Here is a 22,428-nt window from a genome sequence, read left to right on the forward strand (position 1 = left end):
TTGTTTGTTTGTTTTTTGGAGGGGAAACTGGAAAAGGAGAAATTTACATGTAAATAAAGAAAATATCTTAAAAAAGACTAAAGAACACTAAACCTATGTAAATGTCACATTCAAATATTATTTTATAGAATTAATGGCTCACTAATAAGTTAATTTAAAGCAAAATTATGTTGAAGAAGTATATATTAATCATAGAATTTATAATTGCATCATTCTGGCCTCAATATCCCCCTAATAATTCATCACTTTACATAAATTAATTAAGTCTGTTTCATTTAAAATGATTTAAATAAGCACACTATACTTTAGAAAAATGCAAACTAAAAAAATTATAAAACATATAAATGTCACCTTCTTATTGTCTCAGGAATAGAAAGAGAATGGGGCCCTTCTGGCCAGCCAAAGAGACTGAACCACGTCTGAGCTGCATTCACAACCTTCTCAAAATAGTCAAAAGCCTTTGATCCTTTTGCAGGTGCAAAGAACTGTTGATTCTTCTCTTCATTTTCCATAAATTTAGCATATAATCTTTCTGCAATACTTTCATCTGAGTCCAAATAATCATGTGAAATTTCCATCCCTAGAGTCCACATTTGTTATACAATATTATTATTTAAACACAGAGTACTCCTCTAGTTAACTCTAATTGTAATTGGTAAAATAAAACCTCATCAAGAAATTTTTCTATTCTCTCCAAAATATTTGATATCTACTGTGTTTTAAAATAATGATTACCTTATTATTTCCAAATGTGCAAAATAGTTTAAAGTACATTTACTAAATATATAAAAAAAAAGTAGTTTTATACTCTTCAGGAAATATTCACAAATATTCCTCAAAATATTAAACTTTACTTTTGTTTACATGATAAAAGCTTATCTACATTTCTTTACTATTGCTTATAATACAAGTAGACTTTAGCTAAAAGAACTACAAAAACAGGCCAGGCGGTGGTGGCACACGCCTTTAATCCCAGCACTTCGGAGGCAGAGACAGGTGGATTTCTGAGTTTGAGGCCAGCCTGGTCTACAGAGTGAGTTCCAGGACAGCCAGGGTTATACAGAGAAACCCTGTCTCCCTGTCTAGAAAAACCAAAAAAAAAAAAATTACAAAAACAAAATACCTACTACGTATTCAAAATGTCTTTCTGAATAATGCATAAATATAACAAAATATTTATGTGTTATGTAAAGTTTAAAGAGTATAAATTATTATATTGAATTTTGCTAATACTATTTTCTTATGTAATCACAAAAATACAGATTTACACTATTGACGTTGTATTTGCCCAATTGATAAAAGTTAATTTTAAACATATGACACAGATCTATATAAAGGAATGTTTGATGTTAATCTCAAAAAATACTAAACTCCCATTTTTACCTAAGTTTACCACTTTGAAAGATAGGCATCCTGAAATCCAAATAGAACATGTATTGAAATCCCAAAATCTGTAGTTCATAATCTGCATACAGGAGCCACTTATAATGTAACAAAAGAGTTATAAGAGATCAACAGGATATTTAATATTTTAGTTAAATGTAAAGAAAACAACTATTCTTAGGTTTTTGCACTCACCTACTTAATTAGTAGGAGATACAAATTGTGGCATATATAATATTACTGAGGCACTAAGCACTACTATAAATGGTAGAAAATGTCTACTGATATTCATTAAAAACTTACCCAGAGCAGATGGCTCACTATGACTTTGATAAACCTGTATAATTTTTAATGAATTTATTGTTGTTTTGATGTTAAGATTATATCATTAACTACATTTGATAAGCACATAATACATTTTCACATACCAAGAAATAGGTTCCCACATGTAATTTCAGCATCATTAATCTTGGGAACAAGGGATCCTCTTTTCGGTAACTGTGAAGCAAATGTTTTGGAATCCTTATGTGGAGCCTTGGGAATGAGAAAACTGCCTCTAGGCTTTGTAATATTTTCTAGTTTTTCTACAAATGACAAATTAGAGCATAGTTAGCCAAAACAATTTATAAATTTAATGTGGTATTTAAGTTGCATTTCATATTTCACATAAAATAGTAAAAGAAAGTCTAAGTATCAATTTTATTATCACATGAGTTGACAAATTAAAATCGCACAAATGTTGGTATGGTTCCCTAAATCTAATGAAATTTATTTGAAAAGACAATTGTCATATCATTAGAAAAATGAACAATATTAACTTTAGCACAAAATAAGTAAAATATTTTAAATGTTGCTACATCAAATAATTGGAATTATAATATAAAAGACATAAATGGGCTGGTCACACAAATACCTATTCCTAGTTGATACTCAAAAGTGAAATAACTTGTTCATGAGTTGATACCACTTTGGAGATTTAAAACCTTGAACTGCTATATACTTTAGAGTTTTCAACTCACAGTATATATTCAGTTATCTTAATAAAAAGAACAACAGTATCAACCAGCCAGAATCCTCAGAGCTCCCAGGGACAAAGCCAACAACCAAAGAATACACATGGAACCCATGGCTCCAGCTGAATATGTAGAAAAGGATGGCCTAGTCGGTCATCAATGGTAGAGGAGTTCCTGGTTATTTGGAGGCTTGATGCCCCAGTGTAGGGGAATGCAAGAGAGGTGAGGCGAGAGTAGATGGGTGAGTGGATGGTAGAGCACTCTCATAGAAGCAGTGTGGAGGAGGGATTGGATAGTAGGCTTGCTAAGGGGAAACCTAGGAGAGGGATAGCATTTGAAATGTAAATAATTAAAATATCCAATAAAAAATAAAAACTCATATATTACAAATGATTGCAATATGTCATACATACAAATATATATATATATATATGTATATATGCATATTCTGTCATAAAAGTAAACCTGAACAATTGAAAATAAATGAAGTTGGGCTAGAAAGATGGAAAAGAGCTGCTCTTTCCTAAGTTCAATTCCCAGCAACTACATGGTGGCTTATGACCATCTATAATGAGATCTGGTGCTCTCTAAGGCCTGCAGACATCCAGCCAGGCAGACCATTGTATATATAATAAATAAATCTTTTAAAAAATGAAGTCAAGGTTCACCATGACTACTCTTTATCCCCTAAAGGCTAGGTATTTTTCATACAAAATATCTGAAAAGAATTTTATCTATACATAAGAAAACACAAACCTTTTGGTCACTGTGAGGATTACTTTAAAAGCAGCTTCAAATATTAATAGGCTGTGATATACCATATTTCCTCTTAATATTTTTAGAGCAAAACCATAATTTGTCTCAGGGGTACTTGGAGTCTTAGTTCCTCTCTCTGTCTTTGTGTGTCTCTCTGTGTGTCTCTCTCTCTCTGTGTCTCTGTGTCTCTCTGTCTATCTGTCTGTCTGTCTCTGTCTGTTTGTCTCTGTCTCTGTCTTTCTGTCACTCTGTCTGTCTCTGTCTCTGTCTGTCTGTCTCTCTGTCTCTTGCTCTGTTGTGCCCTCTATCTTTCACTCTATATCTTTCGCTCTCTCTTTCGCTCTTTCTCTTTCGCAGTTTCTCTCTTGCTGTTTCTCTCTCACTCTTTCATTCTCTCTTTTGCTCTCTTTCGCCCTCGTTCTCTTGCTCTCTTGCTCTCTGTCTCTATCACTCTCTGTCTCTATTGCTCTCTGTCTCTATCGCTCTATCACTCTATCACTCTCTCTGCAACTCTATAATACCAATTGGACTATTCTATAAATATCTTTAAAACTCAATTTTGTGATAGAATATACTACTTGACATATGTCCAATGTTTATGGTAATATGCACATAAAAATATTTTCTTGGAGCTTTAGAATTTAAATCACTCACTATATAATATATATATAATATAGGAAAAATACCTTTTTATCTATCATATACTATGTGACACATTCTAGACAAAAAACTGAAAAGGGAAATTAGTTCCCCTTTCAAAGATTTTATAAATGTCAGAGAAGAATGCAGATTTGAACTTTAAGAAATCAAAATTAAGCATGGAGTATGGCAGGAAAACGGCAGTTTTGAGAGTATTGAAGGTGAATGAAAATCTCATACACGTATAGGTAGGGCTCTTTCTTGGTACATAGCTGTAAGGTGTCTAATGGAGACAACTGTCAAATCATCAAAAAGATATCAAAAAAAGAACCATCCAGAAAGTAGAATAATTCATGGGAGCTTATTATGACTTAAACATAGAAGATAAAATGTCCAAAAATGAGAATAAAGTCACTCTCTGAGCAATGAGATAAGAAACCTTGTTGGTTTCATCCTACCAGTAATGGTAGTTTATGTAAAATTTTTATTTTTTAAGTATTTTTATAGATAATGGGTTTAATTTCTGGTATTTTTACACATGCAGTGAATTTATTTTTATCATATTTGCCCCTATTATCTTCTCTTGCCCCCTTTTTTGTTGGTCCCCTTCTTTATCTCAGCTTTCTTTATACTTTCATACTTTTGATTTTTGTTTCTTTGGGGTTTTTCCCTACAAGATCTGATTGGTGTTGCTAAGAAGACCCCATGTTCCTCCTCCAACAATCACTAACTGCATATAGAATAACAGGGAGGAGTTTGGCCTCATTAGCAACCATTGGAATCTTCTGGAACCATTGAGATAGCCTTGAACTTGCAAACATATTGCCTCACCTTCCTAGTGCTAGTATTATGGTTAAATACTACTATGCTCAAAGCATAGAAAGATCTATTTGTTTTTATTTGTCAGGGAGTGTGTCTGGGCTTCCGTGTACAGATGCTTGGAGAGATCTGAAGACAACATTGGAACTGTGCGAGCTATATTTATAGAAAGTCATGTGCTGTTAACAGAACATGGCACCTCTGAAGAACAGCACATGCTCACAACTGCTAAACTATGTCTCCACTACCATTGTGGAAAGTTTCTATGTATAGATATTAAAAAGAAGTTTCAATTTATAAATGTCACTCTCACCAGGGTATGAAGCATGGTTTGTGAATGAGAGAGGCATTGCAAGAGGCAGAATATACATTAAAATCTTGCTTTGACTTCATGAAAACATGATATCATAAATTAAGCAGCAATAGTCAGGAAAAGATTGAAAGAATTTGAAAGATATTTGGAGGTTAAATTAAATAAACAGACTGAACATGTAGTGTGAGAGAAAATGTCATTAAGGATGGTTGTCAGATTTCTGGATTGGACATCAGATAAAATTTAGATACATCTGCAGAAATAGGGAATCCAGAAAAACGTGAATCTTTGAGAAAGGTGAGTTTCATTGCTGTCCTGTAATTTTTATTATACCTTAGGAAATCTAATGAGAAGTATCATCTAGGTATTTGAAATTTTGAATTCCTGAATCTTTGACTAAAGGTTGAAGATATAGTATATGAATTAAAAGAAAATAGACTTGATTAACACATGAAATTAAAAAGTACACACAAAGGAGAAATATTTCACTAAATATGATAGAGGGAACATTTAGAGTAATTAAAGCAGACCCAAGGAAATATACCACTAAGAAAGTTTGAAAATGGAAATAGTATTGGTGGATAATTGACAGTCTTAGCTGTATTCAACAGTGAAACACTGCTTTCTGCTGACTTCAAACATTTCTTTCTTTGCTGGAGGAAAATTACTTTAATCACTCATTGTTCTTTGTAAATTTTCCTCCTACTCTTTTGTTTAACTGGTAAATTTAGAAAGAATACTTTGAAATGAGTGACCTGAAATGGCCATTTTCCTATGGAATTATCCTGGGAAAATATAGTTTCCATTCTCCTTCTTGAGATCTTCAACTATAGTAGGACAGAAAAATTGCCTGGAAAGTATACCAAAGGTTATGTAGTATAGTATGGACCATGGGTAGTAGGAAGTAAAGGAATAACCTAAGCCAGAAGAGAATAATGGCTTCTAGTCATGTGACTGGAATAAAAGGAGAAATTATTGATTCTGATACATGCATAATATTTGAAACTTAGGAGTACTGTTACTGAATGATGGTCTGTTTGTTGCCGTTTGTTTTTCTGAGAAGTCATAAAGTACCAACAGCACCAAGTAGCCTTCATAAGTTTGATTAACATTTGAAGAGGCAAGTGGATAATACCACTGATTGAAATAGAAGAAAAGGGCTAACTTTGAACTAAAATGTACAGACCTGACAGTGCACAGTGAGACTTCTACCACTCCTATTACAATACTAAGCATTTGCAACATAACTCTATACTCAATGATGTTTGTGATTTGACAAGGTTGACACAAGTATCCCCATAAATTCTGTAAGTGACTGCAAAGATCCATGTGCAATTATTCAGCTATCTTATATATAAAATTCAAACCTCTATTTGTGTATCCTCATATATGCTGTCAAATTTATGAAATAAATGACATGGTCAGATTCTATTATAAATAACAAACAAAGCTATGGGCAATAATAAATGTTTAATAAACATATATTAAAGTAATTGTTTCCAGGTGCTGACTGCCAAACCCACCACTTTGTACAGGTTATACAATTGCTCTACCATTATGCAACATACCCTGCTGTTAATTTTAAATTCACTATTTTTTCATTATAAATAATATTTTTTATTTTTAGAATAAAAGTAAAATAAAAGGGAACTTAAAACTAGTTTTGCTTTGTATTTGAGACAATAATACATCAATATCTATCTGATTAAAGCTACAAACTAGTTCTCAGTGAGTTCTAAAAGGTGCCCATCTGACATTTTGATTCTAAGTTCATTTGTAGTTTATTTCATTCTTTATTATTATTATTATTTACATCCCAAATGCTGCAGCCCTAACAACTGGAGGAGAGGTTCTCCAAAAATATAGTATTGTTTCGATATTAAATTAGTAAGAAACTGCACAGGGAGAAAATGCAATCAACCATAAACAACTCACCATTCTTTATAACAACTCTCTGCCTGTCCAAATTAACTGCCATATATAAATAAACAGTAAGAATACAATTTTCTGATGTTGCAGTAACTGGAAGTGAGAACCTAAAAACAAAAATATTTTTATCAATAAACTCATCATTCACATGTAGCTAAGACAAAAAATATTTTTAATTATTTTAAATGCCTATAATGCTTAAAACTCAAATTATTAATCATTTGGTTTTTTTCCTTTTCTCTTGTTCTTAGTAATCATTAAGAGTATCTTGAAAGTTTGTAAATTTAAATTTTCAATAGTTTACAAGCTTCACTTATAAAATACACTCCAGAAAAGTGATGATTATCTCTGCAGGTACAAAACACAGATTCAAGTTGTATATTAAGCAGTATGGACATTCTAAAAAGTAGAATTACCACAGCATACTACTATCCAACCTCAATATAATCTGCACATCAGCCTAAATCAAGGAGATATTTTCCTTTCCATGTTTATTGCTTTACTGTTTATAATAGCAGAGATACTGAACAGAAAGAAAGCACTAATATCTGTCCTCATTTGTGGATATATGTATATGTATATATGTATGTATATGTATATGAATATATAGTGCATATGTGTGTGATACATACAGAGACACAGACAGACAGACAGACAAAGAGACAGACAGACAGACAGACAGAGAGAGAGAGAGAGAGAGAGAGAGAGAGACTTTGGAAATAGGAAACTGGAAAATGAAAGGAGATAGGTTAGAAAAAGTAAGGTATGAAGACTGAATATGGCCAAAATACATCATACAACTAAAAGATAATTATCTTCCTAAAACTCAAAACTATTGATAATGAATATGAGCCAATCAAAAAGACAAATCAGATACAAGTAGTACGTGTTATAAAAAAAATAATTCTGAAAATGTGTTACACAAACAGTACAATGAAAAGTCACTGTGCCATAATGGGTTTCAATTCAAATCCAGGAATCAAATGATAACCTTGGTATTCCAGTAACTTAAAATGCTTCTACTGGGCAATTATCAACATAGACATTCAAGGAGACAAGATTGATGATGTGATTTTGTATGATCATATAAGTAATGGAATGGATAAATACTATTGTGATATGATAAAATATTTTTCAGTATCAACAAAACTGAATTTTTTAAATTTATTATGCTGGTATCCATCAGATATCTTCATTTATTTTTATAGTAGTATTTAAGTATATAATTTACATCCCAAAGAATCCACTTATTGAGATATATAATTCAATGAATTTTAACAAGTTCATAGAATCCACAACCTCTATCATTACTTAATTTTAGAATACTGTCAGGATCCTTAAATCATAAAAGAGAAGTAACAACCATATTAAAAGTAACATTCAATTTGCCACTCTCACTAGCTACCATCTGATTTTTATCTCAATTTGTCTATTGTAGAGATTTCTGTTGTGAAGTTACTAAGAAATACATGGATGAACTTTTAAGACTATGTCAATATCCCTCCCCTTACAAGACTTTCATATTTTTCTACTTAATTTTATGACCACATAATATTCATCAGATAAGACCATAATTTATAACTCAATACTCCAGTCATATTTTATCTCTACTTATTTATCCAATATTAGTGAAGGTTAAAACCTCTTATGCTTTTTGCCCCCTAATATCTTTAAGGAAGTAATGTTGAAGCTTCCTGTTCAATCTCTTAGACAAATTTCTAGTAATTATAATATTTTAACTTTACAATCACAAAGAAACTATTATGATCTGACAAAAATACCAAGCATAATGTTAAATAGTATGATATCATTTTATATTTATCAGATTTATTATGTTCTATCCACATCAGAATTAGTACAAAGGAGGTAAGTTAATAGAGCAGGAAAAAGAAGAGGGGATGAAGAGAGAAAGAGGAAAGAGAGATAGGAGTGTGAGGGAAGAGGTGGGAAACAGAAGGAGGAAGAAAGGGGGGAACCAGTGGGACAGAGACAGAGGGAGGGAAAGAAGGAGGGAGGGGAGAGAAAGAAAGAGAGGGGTTGACCTCATCTGCTAAATATTCCTGTACTGGTTTTTACTGAAGATTTCAAATTCATATCTCAATGACAACATAGTTTGTTTCATAAACCATTTTCATCTTCCTATTCAAGTGAAGTGTTACATACCATTCCACTTCAGAGTACAAAATAATTGGATTCAATATTAATACACTACATGTGTTATGGTAATAAAATCATAAAAATTTTACAATATACATAATAGGACTTGACCACAAATCCAGATCCAAATGAAAAGTAATATTCCAATTTCATCTGCTCTAAGTTTGGAATTATATTTTACAATGAATTTTTTAAAACAAATGAAATTATATAAAGACAAAGTTATATAATTAGCAAACTCATTAAAGCTTTCCTTAATAGATGTTAGGTATTTTTCCTAAAATACTTCCACAGTACCATTTGCTGGTGCTGATTCATATTTGTTAATATTTCACTGTTTAATCTCTCTTGACATTTTCCCATAGTCAATCTTTTTAGATCCCTTCTTCACAGAGTTTATGGTACGTATAAATCACTGGGAGAAAAGTTTTAACACACAGCTTTGTCTCTTATATCTAGACTTGAAGGTGAAATTACACCTTTCAAACTAGCTCAAAGCCAGTATAGTAAGATCAGCATTAAATGGAAACTCTACAGATATGCACTGCTACAGAATTTTTTCTAGACTCACCATCTACTCTAGGCAGGGCACTCAAGATTTTTTATTGAGTCCTCAAAGGTTACTTCTAGGGTAACATTTCAAGCCTGTATTAGAGCCATGGCTCCTTTTAATGTTAAATGGTGAGCATTTAATCTTTCAGCATCAAGTTTATTCATCAAATTAATTCCATCATATGCTTCTCAGTGGTAAGGAGACACTGTCTAAGACCTCACGTACAATTCTAATGTCTTATCAGTTCTCTTTCAATTTTTTTTCTTTTCTCTACAGTTAAACTAACTTAGCACTGATATTAAAAGGTTATTTTGACTTTGTTTATTTATATTTGTATCTCTGATTCATTCCTAATTTCTTTCTTTTTTTTTTTTAATTTACTTACACTGCTGTTCTGCTTCAACATATGTCTGTGTGAGAGTGTCAGATCCCCTGGTACTGGAATTACAGACAGTTGTGAACTGCCATGTGGGTGTTGAGATTCAGACCTGACTCCCTTGGAAGAATAGCTAGTGCTCTTAACCACTGACCCAATTCTTTAGCCCTTCATTCCTAATTCCAATGTAATTGTTTTGATTTTTTCTGCATTTAGTAAGTTGGTGGAAGTGAACCCTTTATCTTGAAGGTATGCTAGTTTTTTGTTGAAAGCATTTGCTGTATGTTTTGAGATGATCATGTGATTTGTACCCCTAAGTCTATTTGTATGATTTAATCTGTTTACTTAATGTTGAACCATAACTACATCTCGTTGATAACGCTAACTTGCTACTGGTCTAATTTTTGCAACAATATTTACATAAAAACAAAAACAAAATCCTAAAATTCATATAAAACTATAAAAGATCATATATATCTGAAGCAATCCTGAGCAAAAATAACAATGAATAATAATAATCAATATATGTGTTGATTAAATTTGTGACAGACTGTTTCATCAAAACATAACATTGAATTTATTTACCCATATTGTGAAAATAATTTGTGTTTGGACATATCAAAATACATCAATAAAACCAAGGGAATAATATCCCTGTCTGTGTGAGTGTGTGTGTGTGTGTGCATGCACATACGTACAGTGCAATTTTATGAAAAGTAGAAGCCTACATGTTTATTTTTCCTCAATCACTCTCTACTAATTTTATAAGACAGGATGTCTCTGAAGCTCAGGATTTACTGCTGCAGCCATCTCCCAAGCTCTCATCCATCTCTCAATGGGAAGAATATGAAGAGTATATTTACACGTCACAGACTTTACTACTAAAAATACTTTTCAGTGTGTATGTATGTGTGTGTGTGTGTGTGTTCTATCTGGCTGTATATGTTTGAGAAAAAAGTGTGGAAAATGGATAGGATAATATAAACAGATAAATTAGATATGAAAATACAGCAGGAAAGAAAGAAAATAGATTCTCTTTTCTTTTACTTTGTAAAAATATTTATCTATCATATAGCTGCTCTTTAAAAAGACTGTGTATCACTGTATATCAAAAATTCCTGTGTCAGGCCACTGTTATCCTTCACATTTCCCACCTAGGGTCTGGTGTACTACAATATACAAAGCCAAAAGCAACATAAGATCATCAATAAAGAAATCTAGTTGTACCTCCATACTTCATGTTATACTTTACTACTTCAAAAACTTTTGTTTACATCAGCTTTTTATTTACATATGAAGAAAATTCATCTCAGAAATTGAATTAACAACTTATAATACTATAATGCATATACTTCACTATTTTGCGATTTATCATTAAAGCAAACTTATATTTGGAATGTTAAAAATTGTATATACAAAATCATTATATTAGATGCCATTCCTTTTACCACTTTACAAAAGTATAGAATATAAACCTAGTATACTTCAATGTCAAGTAAAAAAAGCACCTACATTTAAATGTCTTACCAGTTATTTCTATCATCACAAAAAAGAAGATTGGCAAAAAATGAAACAGGTTTAGATGAACTGAAACTAAGATGACAGAGTATCTCATCATTTAGTCCAGTACTAGAGCCTGTGATGACTCTGCCTTTCGGAAACGTCACAGTAAGTGGGTGGATCTCATCATCATCAAGAAGCTTTGCAGTGGGAATCTTGAACTGAAGTGTCGAATTACTGTTAAATATAAAATTATATATATTATTATTATTTTGCTTAAAATACCAGCAATTAATATGACTTGAATGTGTATTTTTTCAAAAACCAATGATATACAATAGTATTTAATATTTAATGTATGTTTTTATCTTCTCTGTCACCTTTGTTCTATAAAGATTAAGAGAGATAATATATCAGCGGAAATACAATAGGTTTTAAAAATAATCATCATATAAACTTAATTTCCTCCAACATATCCTAATAAGGATTTGTCCAAATAATCAGCTAACATTTATAAGTTTGACACACATACATTAAATAATATTGATGGATTACATACATGAAGAACTTTAAATATTTGGATTCTAATAGGTACCTCCAGACAAATACCACAAATAAATTTTAATCATTACATTTTTTAACATTGAGTATGCTAAATATTTATTTAATATATAAAATGTATTTAACCAAGCAAAATGTATACAGTATTATATTAAAATTTAAAATCTGCTAATCATAATTCTGTTGACAATAAATTTTAAAACATTAGCATCATTTTATTATACATGTGTAAACATACAGCAAGTAAGAGTAATTAAATGGGAATCTTGTTCATTTATCATCTTAAATAGTGTGACCATCACTCATCTAATAAATCAAAACAGGAAAGAATATTTTTACCTGGATTAATTATATTTATATGGTAAACCAGACAAAATATGTGAAATTAATTCAAAAGTCCTTTAGAAAGCAATTTAGTTCTAACTGACTGTCATTGAATGTGTTTACCCTAATTTCACTACACGTGAACAGAGAAATTGAGTGTCATCTCTTCAACACCTTTCAGAGTCATCATCTCATATTTTGAGTTCAAGTAGTTTTTGTATTGATATCACCATACGTTAATTAAAGAGTTGAAAAGTTCAAGGTTAATTCTTATATTTAGACAGCTTACTAATAAGAATACTTTGTAGCAAAATAAATTCCAATTTATATTATCTATAAATTAACAGAGGATAATGTCTCCTTATAAAATAGAATCTCAACAAAATTGTGAATTGCAAGGGTATGTATGCTCAATCTTCAAGAACTGAGGTCTCCCCAAATTAAATACCACTTAAAGTAAGCCCTGTGGCATCATCTACTATAACTTCCTAATCAAATATAGAAACTAAATATCACACTGCCTTCTTCAATTTAGATATGGCACTAACTATGTTTGAATATCATTACTGGTAGGATAATCCATCTATTCAGTCCTGAAGTGACCTTTTGAGTCAATAAGATATAGTATGGTTCCCAGACATTGGAACAAGAAGCTATGAAGTTTAAGTTGCTTTGGATACCCCAAGATGTTAGAAATGCCAGAGCCATAGGAGACCTGCCAAGGAAAGCTGTTAAAGAGGAGTGAAACCAGAAGTCATTACAGCCAACGAAGCTTAAAGAAGTTATTTATCTGAAGAGAGTTTTTACATCAGACACAGAGGGGCAGAGTTTGGAGTTTTTCCCAGTTTTCTCTCTTGCTTTTGCCCAGTATTTCCTCACTATGGCCTTTTGGAATGGCAATGTATATCTTGTGATGTTAGAAGTATGTGATATGCTTTATGATTTTGATTTTACAAGGGATATCATTTAAAAGATTGATGAATCTTAGAAGAGACTTAGAAAAGACCTTTGGACTTTTGGGACTGTGATAGACTATGGGGACTTTTTAAAGAGGGACTATATGTATTTTACATTATGTTATGGCTAGGTATGGCTCCTATAAAGACATGTGTTTGAAAAAGCCTATGGTAGTTTGAATAGGCTTGGCGGATGAGAAGTGGCACTACTAGGAGGTGTGGTTATGTTGGAGTAGGTATGACCTTGTGGGAGGAAGTGTATCACTGTGGGGGCAGGCTTTGAGGTCCTATGCTCATGTCCTGCCCAGAGTACAGAAGAGAGGCCACTCCTGGCTGCCTGTGGAATAGTCTACACCTGGCTGCCTTTGGATCAAGATGTAGAACTCTTAGCTGCTCAAGCACCACTATTGACTGCAGAGTTTGGAGTTTTTCCCAGTTTTCTGCCATGCTTCCTCCATAATGATAATGCACTGTACCTCTGAAACTATATGTCAGTCACAACTAAATGGTTTTTTTTGTTGTTGTTTTTGTTTTGTTATAGAGTTGCCTTGGTCGTGGTTTCTCTCTTCATAGAAATGAAATCCTAACACTCCTAACAGTGGGAGTTTGGAGGTATGGGGACTGGGGTGAGGGAGGGGAGGAGATTTCCTCTGACTCCTTTGCCTGCTGTTGGGACACCATTCCTACTGGGTTGCCTAATGCACTCTTGATGTCCTTTGATGTCAAGAAGAAGCCTGCTCTTTTCTGAAGGAAGACAGAGGTGCAGTGGATCAGGAGGAGAGGGGAAAATAGAGGGAACTGGAAAGAGTAGGAGGAGGGAAGGCTTGGGGGAAACTGGCAAGAGTAGAGGAAGGGAGGTTGTAGTCAGGATGTACTGTATGAGGTAAGAGGAAAAATGTGATAGCTGATGTCTTTGGAGCACATGGTACACATATGACCACACATCTAGGATCTGAAGATGAATGCTACGAGCTAAATGTGGCCCCAATAAATAACTATTGATTTAGTTTTACAATTAGATGGAAATTAATTCTGACTAAACTTAATATATTGGAGGAGAAATATGACACAGAAGAAATTGAAGAGGAAGATAATATATATTTCCCTGACTAGATACTGAACAAAAGACGCAGCTAAACCAACCTAGACTAATTAATTATCCATACAAACTCCAAGACAATAATTTAAATTTTTTTGGAATATCAAATAAATATTTTAAGGCAAAAAATTTGTGTTGTTTCTTTTACATTGAAATTTTAAGCTTATTTCTAATTCCACATGGACAGATTTAAAAAAGAAAAAAGAAAATAAATGACTAGAAAGGCTATTTTGTATCTTTAAAATGTCAGTGTATACTGAAGTACTCTGTTAGTGCTCTGTTATGTGAAGTCTAACTTCACATAACAGAGATACAAAAAATTGCACATAAAGATATAGAAAAATTATATTGGGGATTTACCTGAAATAGTTTTGTGGCAAAATTCTGATATCTACCCCAGTTGTGACATCCAAAGGAACAGGAGTAAAACATATAAATGATGGCTCAAAAGATATCTTTGGTAATTGTATCTCTCCAATCAGATGTAATACTCTATAGTCAAATAAATTATCATTTAAACGTATAGCAATATCAGCTAGGTATGTTATGGGCTCCTCTATGGAAAAAAAGTGGTAGAGATTAGTTTATATATAAATGTGTATATACTGTAAGCATTAATATTAAAAGGTACTATGATATTACAGCTCAGTGGGATAGACTAGCTTACCCAGGAACAATACAGCCTGATGAAAAAGTAAACCTAAATGAAGCATTATTTTAAAAAGAACATTTCTTCAAATATACTTTGTCTAGAGCTGGATCAAATCTTTTAATATCTACTTCATGGGGGGGGATATACAGTGGAGAAGAGACTTTACTACATGCAGGAAAATAAAGAATACATGGAAGTAGTACGAAATGACTTTTTTATTTCAGTTGTTTCCAATGCTTTAACAAAAGCTGCTAATATCTTTTGATACATAGGATACGAAGATGACATCAAATCTGCCTGAAGAATCTTAAGGGATTACTGTAAAAGGGGTGCCATGAGTGAAATTCTCTCAGCTTTGAAGATGAAGAAAAGTTGCCAAAGCCACTAAAAAGATGGCTCAGCATTTAGGACCCAAGCCCCTGCATGGTAGCTCACAACCAGTTCCAGTAGATCCACCACCTACTTCTGCCTACAGTAGGCCCCATGTAGACACAAGATATATGCACATATATGTCAGCAAAACACAAATATACATAAATTGCTTTTCAAGTATGTTTTAAAAGGATAAAAATACTTACTTGGACAGAAATGTATGGAAATAGTATAGGTTTCATTTGGTTTCACACTTCCAATCAGTGCAGTAAATTTGAATATGCCACTTTTGAAATATTTTTCAATTTTGCTAATATCAAATGACCAAAGAACCGTTTTTTTTGAAATATTACGTATGACAAGATCCTGTTCATATATATGTATACAAAAGATAAAATTTTTAAAAATTAATAATTGCACTGTAAAATTTAGTTGTTAGAAACAAGATCTGAGAATTTGATTGTGATGCTATTAACATACCAAGTGGCCAACCTAATGGGCTTTCTATTGTTTTATATGTCAGTATGAACATAAATTTCCTTATTCTTTTGTTATAAATTTATTAATACATTTAAGAGCCCTTTCTTACAGAAAACCTAGACTATATATGTAAATGTGTTCTTTATATCAATTCTTTGATATTTATCACATCAGTGCCAAAGTACTAAGAAATTGGAGAACAGTAAAGAAACCCAACAATAGCAATGAGTCATTATGATGCCACATATGCTTTTCATGTGATGTCAATGACACTGCTATAATATTTCCCCACTAGACCCATAGAAAATAATTGTGACTGTGTTCTAAATGTATAAGAAGGCAATGCTAGGAATGTTCCCCTAAAGTTTCAAAATAACTTGTGGCTCCTGCCAACACCTTAATAATAATCAAATGATAACTGGTGATTCAGAATCTTTGTCCACTAGTCTCATATATTACAGTAATTAAATAAAAGTTCTAGAATGTAAAATAATCTCCCATTTCAGAAGGGCACTTTTCAAATTTAGAATAAATTTCAAGTCACTAATGTTGCCTTTTCAGTTCCACATGAGATTTGTATACACATGGAATTTATTTGTAAAATCTACTCCATTTTTATGCTGTGAGTCTAAAATATCCGTTTTAATTTCAATAGTTTTTTGGCAAGGGCACTAAATGTTTTATTTTTTCCTTTATTTTTATGACAAATAAGTTTCATGTCTATTTCTCTTTTGTTTGGTATTAAAAATGGTAAATCACAAATAGGTACAACCAAGACATTATATTTCACCGTTACATCCTCCTCTTGGATCTGAACAAGTCTTACCACTGACAAGGGTAGCAACAGGTGTGGCGAAGACTTTCTTATGTAGCACCCTCATGAGGCTGAGGGGTGGGAAAGGTGCAGAAGACAGGAGTATGTTTTCATGGCTGGCTCCTAAGCCCTACCCCGTTGATTAACAGTGAATGGTGAGAATTAGTCCTTCCCCGGGAGGAAGAAAGAAAGAACTTTCTTCTACTAATATGGGTAAAAAAATTAAGTATTGTCCTGTTTTTCTGTCTGCTAAGTCCTTTCTGTCTGGTAGGTACCCTAGTGCCAAACACATCTGATACCTGACCCTTTCAGGGGTTCTGGGCTGGCAGCATCTTCAGAGGATACAGGGGTTGTGTCTTGACAGCAGGTGGTACCCCAGAATTGGTCTAGGGGCAGGAGTTATGGGCTTAGTACTTTCTTATCGTACTACAAAACCGTGAGTATCATCTCACATCTTCTCTACACAAATCAGCCAGCCAAACCAAAAGGTAAAATATAAGAACCCCAGAAGAGAAAAAAAATAAAAAAATCACAAAAACAAAACAGATAAAAAAGCAGTTATCTCACTCACTTCAAACCTATATATGTGTATGTGTGTGCTGTTTTCTGTGAGACTTTTCCTTTTTTGATTTTTTTAAAGTCTCCTTTTTGTGTTATTTTTTACAAGTAAACTCAGTATACACATTTCTATAAAAATTAATACAAGTTCACGAGAACTGCCTCATTGAGGCAGCAAAACAGTGCTTTTCCTGGCCTGCCTCTAGACTGAATGCCCACCCTGATGACTCTGGGTGGCCAAAGAAGTCTTAGAACTGTGAGAGAGGTCTGTCCCTGGCCAGGCCTCCAAGCCCCTGGCTCAGTAAGCCTTGGAGAAAGCAAAGAGGAAGGCTAGCTTATCGCAAAACTTTTGTTAGAAAATGTTCGCATGTTAATATGCACAGCAGTCAAGATGCCTAGAACAAGAGCCTGGAGATTTCCCCTCCAGGCTGTGTGTGGAGGTTGGCAGCCCCCTCACAGCTTGCCTGGTCTTGGACATGCAGTGTAGCTTTCATCTTGGGCTGAGTCAGACTTCCTAATTCATGTTCAGCTCCATTCTCTAAAACCTGCACATCCTTAGACTGTGCAGGAAACACAACCCTTCAACTTGTATATAAAAAGAAATAAAAACAACTAGAATATAAAAGTTTGGATAATGTAATACCCTTTGTTCACGTCCACTTTGGAAATTTGTGACAGATATTTAAATACTAAATGAAAAAATTTAAGAACATCATCATCTAATTAGGTAATGTGTGTTTTTTTTTAATTATTTCCCTTTGAGGGTACTCTGTCCATTGAAGGAAGCTAAATAATTAATCCTTCAGGCAAGGGTAGGCTTGATGGAGGCCTTGCTGTGGTGGACAGTTGTACAGGAGCTACTCCCAACCTGCAATAACTTCACAGGTAATGAGGATTAGGGGAGGCATACCACTAATGTCTTGCAATTTAATTTGGTCTGGCAATTCCCACATTTACTGTGACAGATACGTGTCCCTGGGTAATTCAATCTTCAAGTGGCATCCATGCAGTAGGTTTAGTTCAGATATTGTAGTAGCCTGCTAGGGGTCTTTTGCATAGAGAACCGACTACTTCTTGGCATGGGTGATCTCAATGATATGCCCCACAGTATTCTACCACAAAGTCTCCCCCAGAGAAATGGTTGGTGATGATCACACCCCTACTTTTGTCATCAATGAGATTAATCTTCATATAGTCTTCCTTGCCACTCTCAATCAGTTTTTTTTTTTTTTTTTTTATCTTTCTTCTGACTGGAGCTCAGCTTTGCTCTTCCTGGAACTCCTTCACACTGACACACACACGGGACACACACATCATAAACTGTTTCAAAAAACTATTTCTGAAAAATATGTATTATGTAATATATATACATATATATGTTTAGATAGATAGATAAAATGTACACTATTACAAAGTCTATTATTTATCTATATACCTGAATTCTTGTGACTTCTTTATTTTGCTGAATCTCATATAATGGGATTTTAAAGAGAAACACAGTGTTGGATAATTCCAGTGGTGACCGCAACACTTTAAAAGAAAAGTAAACATAGATAAAATATTAACAAACAGAATGTGGATATTATTTAGTATATTTTGTAAAATAAAATAGTAAAGTTAAGACTGTTTCTGTTTCTTACTCCTAGTCAAAATAAATATAAAATTCCATCTTAACCATTTCTAAGATATCTTACCTTACATATTTACACATCTTATAAAGTTTTAGCGGCAATGAATTATATGTACAACAAGATAATAAGAATTGACATGGTAAAAATTAAAAAATATACATAATATGGGAATAAGATAGGACAAGTGGTGATAATATGATCTCAATACTGAAGTATAGATCATGCAGAAATGGAGAAGCAAAACATGACTGGAATACAAGAAAAATAAATAAGTGACAAATTTATTAAGTAACTGAAACTCTACAGTTATGTAGGAATACATACTTCTGTAAAACAAAAAAAGTATAAGTGGTCATTTTTACCTATTCTTTTCCTTTCTGTTTTAAACATATTTCTGAAACATTTCAATCCTTAATAATAATTAAAAAAACATATTGTCTCATAAGTGTGTAGTATATAAGCATAAACCAGTTTGTGATCATATAAATGAATTCACCATATACGTCTTTCATTATATCAATTAAATTAATGGCTGCTTTAGCAAGGGGTTGGGATATGTATGACAAGAAAAATCTTGTTAATGCTTTGCACCATCATGTCATACCCAATGGCAGTAATGGGAAACACTAAGACATGTCAGAGTAGATCCAAAGCAAGAATTGCATATAGAGTGGCTTTTCCATTTGTTTATTTTGATTATTCTAAGTTTTTTGAAAGACTCAAATATGTATATATTAGTAATGGTGATCATGATATCAACTCACACATTCATGATTTCATTCAGAAATTGAGTTGGGATTTAATTGTCTAATATTTCAAATTTTAACTTTTAGATTACACTTAATAGTGTAAATCTTTGACTAAATATAACCCATTTAGTTGACTGTTTCCTATTACATACCAGTAGCTTGAACAAAGCAAGGTGCAATAAGTGGTGAGACTTTTGGCATCAAAACCATTTGCTGTGACAAATATTCACAGTAGAGATCTGAAGCCTTAAAGGAATTAATAAGAACAGGAAAGCTAAAGTCATATGTTGCCACCTGCCAAGAGAAAAAAAAGACAAAAAAAAATTATAACTTTGAGGGCTTTAAATATGTTTGTTTCACCGAAATGAACTTTTTGTGAAAATTATCTTGCAGCATGAAAAATACTTTTGTTTAATGAAACTAAAGGTATACTGTTCTTCATGTCTTGTCTTGTCTTGGTTTTTCCTTAACCTAGAACTGATCTTATTATTTGTCTGTACTTAAAATGGTATAAAAGCAGACTGAGGAAATAAAGAACCCAAGGACTAAAGGAGCTAAAGGGGTTTGCAATCCCATAGGAAGAACAATTATCAACCAACCAGACCCTCCAGATCCTCAGAACTGGCTGGGGTCATGTTAAAAATTTTTAAAAAGTCTCCAAAGCTATGAGGTTTTAATTGTATTAAAAGTGTCTGTTTAACAAATATGAATCAAATATCCAACTCCAGAACCCAATAGGGATGACATTAGCTGAAATATTCAACAAAGGGGAGGTAGAAACTGTAGAGGCCAGATCCAGAATTTAGGAAAGGCCCCAGGTTAAGGGATGGGGCTACCCACTCATCTCAAAATTTTTAACTGAGAGTTTCTCCTGTCTAAAAGAAATATAGGAACAAAGGCTGAAGTAGAGACTGAAGGAAAGGCCATGTAACGACTGCCCTGCCTGGAGATCCATCCCATATACAGACACCAAAAAAAGATATTACTGCTGATGCCAAGAAGTGCTTGCTGACTGGAGCCTGATATAGTTGTCTCCTGAGAGGCTCTGCCAGAACCTGACCAATACAGATGTGGATGCTTGCAGCCAACCATCAGATTGAACACAGTGTCCTCAATGGAGAAGTTAAGGCAAGGACTGAAGGAGCTGAAGGGGTTTGCAATCCTATAGGAAGAACAATTATCAACCAACCAGACCCTCCAGACCTCCCAGGGACTAAACCACCAACCAAAGAGGACCCAGGGCTCCAGCTGCCTATGTAGCAGAAAATGGCTTTATCTGGCATCAGTGGGAGGGGAGGCCCTTGGTCCTATGAAGGCTTGATGCCCCAGTGTGTAGGGGAATGCCAGGGAGGTAAGATTAGAGTGGGTGAGCAGGTAGGGGAGCACTCTCATAGAAGCAGGGGGAGGGGGATGGTATAGATGGTTTGTGGAGGGGAAACCTGGAAAGAGGATAACAGTTGAAATTTAAGTAATTAAAATTTCCAATAAAAAATTTAAAATAAATTTAAAAAAAGCTAAAACATAAAGAAAAATATAGAAACACCTGTGATCCTTGGGTAGGCTAGGATTTCTTAAATACTATATCAAATATCACTGCAAAAAGAGAGAATGACTAATTTGTATCATAAAAAATTAAAAGCATGTATTCTGCTACACATAATGTTATAGACATAAAATGAGCCAAAACATATTTCTCACCAAAATTCTAACTACATCAAAAATATACAAATAAGATTCTAATATCAATCATAAAATGATCCAGACAATTAAAATATAGGTAAAAGTACAGGAAAGACATTTTAGAGAAATTATGTACATAATGGAACATTAGCATAAGCAAGGATGTGTTACATCAAACATTAGGGAAATGGATACTGAAACCACAGGATGTGTCCCTGTGAGATGGTTCAGGAAATATATTGCTTGCTGCCAAACCTGTTAACTTTAGTTCAATCCCCAGGACCCACAAGGCAGAGGGAGAGAGCTGACTCCTGCAGGATGTTCTATGAACTACACACACACACACACACACACACACACACACCCCATAAGACGCACTCACTACAAATAAGTCAATGTAAAGAAAAATGAAAAAAAATCAGGAGGTACCATTTCTCATCTCTACAACAGCTTAAATGAAAGTTAATAATACTAAGTGCTATTAAAGTTATTGGCAGACTCACAATACACAGACACACAAACAACTATCCACTGTTTCCTTAATAAGTTTCAAGAGGCAATCAGTGGACAAAAATTAAAAAAACACATATTTTAAACTTAGAGAAGTAAGAAAAGCCACTAAGATCATGACAACAAAGATGGTATTTAATGACATATCTAGTGCTATACTCTATACTCAGCAACCTCATACAATGAGCATCTATTAAGAACTGCTGATTCACATTACCCTGGCTATACAAAACACATGGGTTTTCATTTTGAGTTTATTTAACTATATCTGACCATACCATTGCCAATTCCATCTCCTGCCATGGAATCTTATGTAAACAATCTGTTCTCAAAACAGAATTGAGAAGAAAAAAGTCAGAAATGTGTTATTTAATGGCCATTTCAAAACACTCATTCACATGATACTCTATTTCTGTATTAGTATCTGCAAACACATCAAGGAATAAACCAATTAGAGATACATTATTTTTTTTAGTTGGAATGAATTACGCTACAATATATTGTGTGAATTTCCTTATAAAATTACAATCAACAAATAATTCAGAACATTTACAAATTAAAGCATTAAACAAAATATAAATATGTAATTTACCTTAACTCTATA

The 22,428-nt window shown here is 33.2% G+C and overlaps 1 protein-coding gene across 1 annotated transcript in view; it reads right to left on the reverse strand.

The window, feature by feature from the left end:
- Positions 1-22,428, reverse strand: part of Cfap47 (cilia and flagella associated protein 47) — a 223,010-nt gene that overhangs the window by 147,443 nt on the left and 53,139 nt on the right. Inside the window, exons 22-29 of the mRNA XM_031363967.1 lie at positions 19,787-19,928; positions 18,690-18,784; positions 15,609-15,768; positions 14,739-14,934; positions 11,466-11,675; positions 6,859-6,959; positions 1,812-1,967; positions 352-580 (exon numbers count right to left, since the gene is read on the reverse strand). Of these exons, the coding sequence (XP_031219827.1) occupies positions 352-580; positions 1,812-1,967; positions 6,859-6,959; positions 11,466-11,675; positions 14,739-14,934; positions 15,609-15,768; positions 18,690-18,784; positions 19,787-19,928 (1,289 nt within the window). The remainder of the gene's footprint in view (positions 1-351; positions 581-1,811; positions 1,968-6,858; positions 6,960-11,465; positions 11,676-14,738; positions 14,935-15,608; positions 15,769-18,689; positions 18,785-19,786; positions 19,929-22,428) is intronic.

Source organism: Mastomys coucha, chromosome X (genome assembly GCF_008632895.1).
Source record: "Mastomys coucha isolate ucsf_1 chromosome X, UCSF_Mcou_1, whole genome shotgun sequence".
In the NCBI taxonomy this organism is placed as follows: Eukaryota; Metazoa; Chordata; class Mammalia; order Rodentia; family Muridae; genus Mastomys; species Mastomys coucha.